We start from the raw sequence: 8782 nt of genomic DNA, 5'->3' as shown, positions 1-8782 counted from the left end.
CTGGAATTTGTCTGTATGTTACAACTATACGTTTTTTTGTCACCTGGAACAATTCAGACTAATATGATTTCTGTTGACCACTCACTCTCTCACTCCCAATTCCTGCCAATCATAATAACATATTTTGTACCTATCAAAGTACATGTCATGATACTTTGGAAACAGTGTAGTTATGATTTGTCAAACATTCTCTGTCTAGATAAATCCAACCATTTTACCCATGAAAAAATAAAATGAACATTGGAGTAATTCATGTTCAAAGAATTTCTGTTACGCCCCTATGGACAACTCTAACCCGGTAGCTCCTCTTTGAGCTACTCTTAATGCCCGTTCGTCAACGGCACGGCTAGGCCACGCTTACCCGCCTTCAGGCACCAACCCCGATCCCATAGAGACAGACCACTAGGAGGTAGGGGTGAAGCAAAAGAGAACTTTATTCTTAAATAGCACATATTTATACCCCCCTTGAGATCTGGGGGAAGGGGAGGTCCTCTAGGAAGCAGGCATAATGGGATTGGCCCAAGAAGAAGGAGGGAGGCTTGCTAGGCTTTGAGAGCACTAAGGAGGGAGACATGGTACCTGGGGTCAGACACCACCTCCTGAGGCTATGCCCTACCTCCACATAGGACTCAACTGCGCCTCAGAACCTCTCATCCCTCAGGTCCTCCCACATGCCTTGAACTGCATTCCTTGCTTCTAGAGGCTTTTTAACCCTTACAAATTTCCCCAAAAAGGCCACAACAAAAAAAGCCTCTGTTGTCTAAGATTTTTAGTTATATGTAGGTCCTTTTTATCTGGTAAGTTGTTCACTGGTACCTTAAGCTGGTAAGAAACACCAACTCTTTCAAGGAACTGAATTATGCTGAACACTCATTTGGCAATATCCAATTTTGTATGCATTAGGGAAATGATAAAGTTTATTTGCCAGTGAAGATCCAGAATACCCGCTCTCTGATTTGCTTAGTCCTCATACTATATATGACTGGGTTAAGTTCTGGTGGGATGACCACATAGAGACTGGCAACAAGAATATGGATGTATTAAGGGATGTGGCGGCCAAATCGATGAGTGAGGAAGGAAAAGAGACAAGGTACATAAAAAACACATATAACTCCTACATGTGAACTGCAAGTACTAAGTGCCTTTAATCGAGTATCATGAGAAGGGAGATGAAAGACTGCACGTAGGATATAAAAATAGGAAATTCCAATCAATATCAAACCCAAGACCAGGAAAGAGGCAACAAAGAGTCCATAGATGGCATTGATACGAATGTTGGCACAAGCAAGTTTGGCAATGCCCATGTGTTCACAGTAGCCATGAGCAATGATATGTGTTTGGCAGAAGGGCAGGTGGTAGTTCAGGTAAATGATAGGCAGCATGAGCACAACAGGGAATAGGATAATGAAAATCCCCAAATCTGTCAGTACATTTGCTGTCAGAATGGTTGTGTAGTGAAGTGGGGCACAGATGGCCACATAACGATCAAAGGCCATGCCTAATAGGACATCAGATTCCATACCAGTGAAGGTGTGAATGAGAAACATCTGAGCCAAACAGGCCCCAAAGCTGATCTCATGGGCTTCAAACCAGAAAATTCCCAGCATCCGAGGCACAGAAGATGTGGACAAGGCCAGGTCGATACTAGAAAAGATAGCCAGGAAATAGAACATGGGGTCATGGATCAACCTTTCAACCCAAATCACCAATAAGATGGTGACATTGCCCAGAAGAGCCACAATGTAGACAGAGAAGAAAGGCAGGGAAAGCCAGACATGGATGTGCTCCAGCCCTGGAATGCCCAGGAGGATAAAGGTGGCTGGGTGGAAGATACTTGCGTTATGTTGTGACATCCTGTCATAGGCTTGAAAGACCAGGAGAATCTTCCTCTCCTTGGAAGGAAACACATAAAGAGATGGTTGGAAAAATGGTTAGCTCAGGAGTAACAAATGAAGCTACTGAGGCCAAGTTAGTGGCTAATGACCTTACTCTCAATCTGATTCACTTACCCTGGTAACAGACTCATTCACTGAGTCATACCTACCTCTGGTTATAGATGCAGAATTATGATTTTAGCCATAAATTGATTCTCAACAATGGACAAAGATGGACCATTCTTTAACCTGACTGAATGCTTCATCTTATAAATAAGTGAGTCCTAACGACTTCATCCTGAAAAATAATTGTGACTGACAATTATTCCCTCTAATTCTAATCATAAGGAAATATTACTAGGCAGCTACCTTAGAAATATGCCATTGAGCAAGATAGTTTGGTCTCTGCCTAGTATGAGAAACTGTATCACAAAGCACCTCTGTCAGCATCAGCAAAGTCAGTAGTCCTGTATTTGTGGGATCAAATGACACCTATTTTTTGATGTATTCTATGTCATAGGAACAGCTAAGTGTCAGAGTGGATAGAGTGCTGGTTCTACAAAAAGGAAAAGCTGAATTCAAATTAAATGTCATATAATTAATAGCTTTTATGATCTCCCAATAAGTCCATATTATTGTAGTCAGCCTTTATGTGATCATCCTATTAGTGTTTAATGTGGGCAAGAGTATTAATTGCTTTTTACCTCAATTTCCTCTTCTGTAAGATAGAAATAGCTACACCTAAGTCTTGGAATTATTGTGAGGATCAAATTAGGTAATATTTGCAAATCATTTAGCATAGTGTCTAGCACACAGTAGGTACTTAATAACACTTATTTCTTTCTTTTCTGTGAAGGTAGTTTAAATTCTCTCAGTTTAAGGGTCATCATTTATCAGATAGAGATACAAATAGAACCAACCTTCAGATGGATCTTAATTTGTAGTGAGACTTAGAGGATTAGTAGTAGAATTTCCATATCTTAGGAAAGTATTGTGGTAACATGAATAAACCTTAGTTTTTAACTCCTAAGACCAATATCAAGTGCCCATTCTTTCTAGATCTTAGCTGGGTGACTATGGAGAATTTATTTAGTCATTATTTAATCTTAGTTTCTTCATCTGTAAAATGGAGGGTCATATTGCATATAATCCCCTAACTCTGAAGGATAGTTGTGAGGAAAATGTTTCATTATCCTTAAAGAATTATAAAAATATTGAGGCAGCTAGGTGGCACAGTGGATCGAACAACAGCCCTGAAGTCAGGAGGATCTGAGTTCAAATATGGCTTCAGACACTTAACACTTCCCAGCTGTGTGACCCTAGGCAAGTCACTTAACCCCAATGGCCTTAGCAAAAAAAATAAATAGATAAATAAAAATATTCGCTATTGTGATGATAATTATCATTATTTTCTTCTTCTTCTTCATATTGAGGACCTAGGATATAGAAAAGAAATATAAAAAAGATCCAAAGCCAGACATGGGTCTGGCACCTCAGGGTACTTCTGAATTAAACACAACTAAATTGAGTGTATTCTGATCTTGTGCAATCTGGAAAGTAAGCACTAAATTTTCCTTCTTCTAAGAGAGACATAAATTTTGTTTCATTTTTAAACAGAGTTTCAAAGGATGTGGTTATCAAAGAGAGGAATAGATACTAAAATACCAGCAATTAAATACAGAGGTGATTTGAGAAATCATTTTAACATCAAGGAAAAGAAAGAGTGATTTAAGTAAATTCATTGACCGAGTTAGGAACAGATTTTGGATATGAATCCAGATCCACTGTTTCTAAGAAGTGTGTTCCTAATCCTCCATTCCCTGGTATCAGGAAGGACTAGGCTAGGTTCTGAGATAACAACAATCTGTAATTTTTCCCTTCTTCAGGTACAGCTTAAGTTTATATCCTCAACTGGGGCCATGGAATTTCCTCTTAATCTGCAAATTGGCATTGTATATCTAGAATTTTCAGACAAGTTTCCCAGGGAAGAAGGATGCTAAGTTTAGATTTAGGAGGTTGCTTAACTGTCATCAAGTTCAATCCCCTTCATTTTTCAAAAATACTAAGAACAGGGAGACCAATTTATCTCAAATCACAGAGATTTTGTTAGTGCTAAAATTCAAACCCAGATCATTTGACTAAGATCATCATTCTTTTCACTGGACGACATTGCTTATAAACAGATAAGAGGAGATTGCCTCCCCAAAATCTTCTCAATGTCACCTTAACTATACATTCATTCTAAACTAGAACAACCTGCACAGGGATTTGGGTATGGGACTGGAATTAGCTAAAGATATAAATGATATGTATAAGACTGTCTGCCATCTAGGGTAGGGGATGGAAGGAGGGAAGGGAAAAGTTGGAACAGAAGTTAGTGCAAGGGATAATATTGTAAAAATTTACCCAGGCATATGTTCTGTCAATAAAAAGTTATAATTAAATTTTAAAAAAGAAGTAGATGATACCTTGCCCTTAACACATATCTTTCAGATGGAAGAAATAAAAAAACATTATTTACTCATGTATACATACATTCAGATACCAGTGAACATAAAGACATACACAAATTTTCACTAGACATTCATTGACCCCTGCTCAATGTATGGGATATACATAGTTATAACTCATAGAGATGTACATAGATCTTAATCCAGAAACTCACAGGCACAAACTGTTATGTAGACACAGATTCTGACACTCCAACAGAGACACTAACCATCAAACACCAATGTTCAAAGATGAACACAGTTGTTTAGCTACCAACTCATATATACAGTAGTAAAAAATATCTGTTCAGATTCTTACAGATACCCCAAGACACAAATGATCTCCTAGACATGGACACAGATCCACAAACACCTACACACAGGCAAATAAGTAATTTATTGGATAAAATCAAGAAAGACCTGAGTTTTATTCTACCTCAGACACTTGTTAGTGATATGAACCTGACCAAGAAAGACATTTAAAATCTATCCACCTCAGTTTACTCACCTATAAAATGCCATCTAAACTGTCTATGGCACCAACCCACAGGATTGTTATGAGGTTCAAATGAAGTAATATATGTAAAGTTTTAGGCAAACCTTAAAGCAATATGTAAATTAATATTATTCTGTCACTCAAAGTATTTATTTAAAAAAAAAACAACTACTATTGTTGACAATCATTCATTTATCTTAGATGGGTAAGGGTCTTGGCCTCAGAATTCATAGAAGACTTAAATGCAAATCCCACTTCAGATACTGTATTTAGAAGTGAGACCCTCTATATATCATTTAATCTTTGTCTCAGTTTCTTTCTTTATAAAATGTGGGTAATAATAATATCCACCTCCAAGGATTGTTATAAGAATCCAATGAGATGATATTTGCAAGGTACTTTGCAAGTACTATGCAAATGCTAAACTAACCTCCTTTGTATAGGATTAAAAAAATAAACTGTTGGACTCAGAGGAAGGAGACAGAGCGATAGACAGGGGGACAGACAGAGATTCAGAAGGAGACAGAAAGAAAGAACTCAGAGCGTATTATTAATTCAGAATAAAATGAAAAAGACCTGAAAGAAGTAGTATGCCTTACCAACATGTCACTAAGAAGAAAAGACTCAGTCAGTCTGATGTTTCATCTTCCTGGAACCTGGAACCTAAAACCTGGAAGTGAAGACTGGAGGATATTAGCTACTTGGAATTCTAGTTTGGTTAGAAATCTGCCTTTTTGAAGCCTGTGACAGCCTCTCACAGCCGTGGTAGATTTGGGATGCTTTGTCTCCAGTGAATACTGCTCCTAATAATAATCCCTTCCACATCAATTTTGGCTCTTTTTCTCCTGTCTGTCTTCTATGGAAACAAGGATTGATGGTTAACCATGAGCTCTGCCCTTTGTAAGAACTTAGTTAATATGTTAGATTATCAGAAATTTCTACCTGAAAAGCTTTGTTTCCCAGGAGGTTGCAGATCAGTTTTATCCCAGGATAAGAGGGTAGACCATCTAATCCTACTTAGAACAATTGCCAATCTATACTTCTCAAAGTATTATTGCTTTTTTCGGGGAGATTTCAATCATGGTGCAAAAAGGAAATTGAGTCATAGGTTTAGAACTAAAAGGAAACATCGAAAATCTAGTCTGCTTATCAGAGAATTAAGTGTCCATATTGAGCCCTGGGAATCCTCATATCCTAGAATGGTTATATACATCCATGCCTCCTCAGGAAAGGAAAGGAGTATTTTACATCAGGGCCTCATCTTCCCCAGAGACCCAACTATGAAAAAGTACTTTGTCTCCAAAGCTTTCATACCCTCCTGGGACTACTCACAACTTTGGCCTGGGAGCAGAGATCTAGGAAAAATGTTATTATGTGCATTTGAAATTTTCTTAGAGGAGAAAGGCTGAATAAATTGTGGTAAATGAATATTATGTAATATTATTGTTCTGTAAGAAATGACCAGAAGGATGATTTCAGAAAGGCCTGGAGAGTCTTACATGAACTGATGCTGAGTGAAATGAGCAGGACCAGGAGATCATTATATTCTTCAACAATACTCTATGATGATCAATTCTGATGGGCGTGGCTCTCTTCAACAATGAGATGAACCAAATCAGTTCCAATAGAGCAGTAATGAACTGAAGCAGCTACACCCAGCGAAAGAACTCTGGGAGATGACTATGAACGACTATATAGAATTCCCAATCCCTCTATTTTTCTCTGCCTGCATCTTTGATCTCTTTCATAGGTTAATTGTACAATATTTCAAAGTCCAATTCCTTTTGTACAGCAAAATAACTGTTTAGACATGTATACTTATATTGTATTTAATTTATACTTTAATATATTTAATATGTATCGGTCAACCTGCCATCGGGGAAGGGGTGGAGGGAAGGAAGGGAAAAGTTGGAAGAAAAGGTTTTGCAATTGTCAACGCTGAAAAATTATCCATGCATATATCTTCTAAATAAAAATCTATAATAAAAAAAAAAAAGAAATTCTTCTTAGAGAGGCAGCTAGGTAGCAAAGTGGTTAGAGCATCAGCCCTGAAATCAAGAGGACCCAAGTTCAAATCTAACTATAAACACTTAACACTTTCTAGCTGTGTGACCCTGGGCAAGTCATTTAACCCCAATGGCCTCAACAACAACAACAAAATATATATATACATATATATATTTTCTTAGAAAGAAACAAAAAGGATCAACTTGTAAACACACATATATGACAATATCAATTAGAAAACAGAGCTTTGTGCTAAAAGAAGGAAATATGTAAATTCAAATCCTGCCTCAGACATTCACTACCTGTGGGCCCAGGCAAATCACTTAACCTCTCAATCTCAAATCTTCTATAAAATGAGTTAATACTAGAACATCCCTTATAGCATTATTGTAAAGATAAATCAAATATTTTTAAAGTGCTTTCTAAACCTCAAAGTGACACCTAGGAGGTGTAATGGATTAAAGCAAGTGGATAAAGCCTGGAGTCTAGATTTAAGTCCAAATATGAATGCCTTTAATGAAGTGACTTAATCTTTGTCTGCTTCATTTTCATCAGTTATAAAATATGGATAACTATTAATAGAACTTACCCTAATTCATGAAAATAAAATGAGATAATTTTTGTAAAATCTTTTGTATAACACTTGGACATAGAGGTCATGGTTTATCCCTTTTACCTTAATGTGAATTATTGTTATTCTCAGGATCTCCATGCCAAAAATCACCCCTGTTTTTTTTATTTTTAGAAGATAATCTGTTTTCCAGAGCTAAGGCCCAGAAAGCAAACTATTCCCAGAGTTTGGCATAGAAACAATCTTTTGTGCACACTCTTTGGAAGAACTCTGGGTAGTAAAATCCCAGAACTCTGTGTGTGTGGGGGTGGGGGGTGGGGGGGGGGGGGGGGGGGGGGGGGGGTGTGGGTGTGTGTATGTGTGTGTGTGTGTGTGTGTGTGTCTAAATATATAATATGTCAAAAGCAGGTCTCCTCTAGTTTCTAGGCACATGTACCTACTTTCCCTCTTCCAATGGAATAAAGAAAGCTTTTTTTTTTTTTTTTTTTTTTTACTTTTTATAAACCCTATTATCTTTTTTACTTTTTTTAATTTTTTATTTAATTTCTTAGAATTAACAATGGTTGTGACAAGATGTGATAAATCTCTTTTATATTTTTCAGAGCTAAGTGTATTTGGGATAACCAGTATTTTCAGCATTAACAGTGATTATATAACCTCTGTGACTCTTTGCTAATTTATTTTTGGAGCTGATATCATTATTGTTATTAGTAAAACCACTAGTCATAAGTATTACTGTACTATACCTAGTGTATACAGGAATACTTTTTCATCACTTCCATTTTTTTTCTGGAATAAAATATAGAATCCTTTTTTTTATAAATTAAAGTCTTTAATAATCTTATACCAGACCATTTTATTTTGTCATTAATTTTTAAAGTAAATTGTATTTTATTTTTAACAGAAATCTGCTTTCTACTCCTTCTTACATACTTCCTGTTGAGAAAACAAGAAAAAACAAAATTCCTTTTAAAATATGTATCATAAAGTAAAATAAATTCCAGTATAGACAGTCTACATTCTCAGCTAAAGGAATGGACAAAATATTCCAATTCCCTCTTTTGTGCTTTTGAAAGGCTCTACTCCAATGCATGTAATGTTCTCCCTGTTAATCATCTCCATCCCTTAGAAGTTCCAAATTCCTAGATTCAGCTTAAATGTCACTGAAAAATGAGGATTTTTTTCTGATGTTCCCAGTGATTTGACCTCTTCCTCATTATATTTTTATTGATTTTTACAAATATTCACTTATTCACATATATTTCATTTCCTCTCCAGTAGAAAGTAAGTCCCTTGAGGAGAGGGACTATTTTATTTTACTCTTGTACAACCAGCTACCAGTAGA

The 8782-nt window shown here is 36.6% G+C and overlaps 1 protein-coding gene across 1 annotated transcript; it reads right to left on the bottom strand.

Moving 5' to 3' along the window:
- Positions 1-917: 917 nt before the first annotated feature.
- On the bottom strand, positions 918-1853 carry LOC100916630 (olfactory receptor 52J3-like). Its single transcript, XM_012545447.1, is given in 1 exon segment — positions 918-1853. A coding segment is annotated over 1 exon segment (936 nt).
- Between the last annotated feature and the right edge of the window lie 6929 nt (positions 1854-8782).

This window comes from Sarcophilus harrisii, chromosome 3, assembly GCF_902635505.1.
Source record: "Sarcophilus harrisii chromosome 3, mSarHar1.11, whole genome shotgun sequence".
Classification (NCBI taxonomy): domain Eukaryota; kingdom Metazoa; phylum Chordata; class Mammalia; order Dasyuromorphia; family Dasyuridae; genus Sarcophilus; species Sarcophilus harrisii.
Note: the sequence above shows the minus strand (reverse complement) of the source record. Positions and strands in the feature narration are given on the sequence as shown.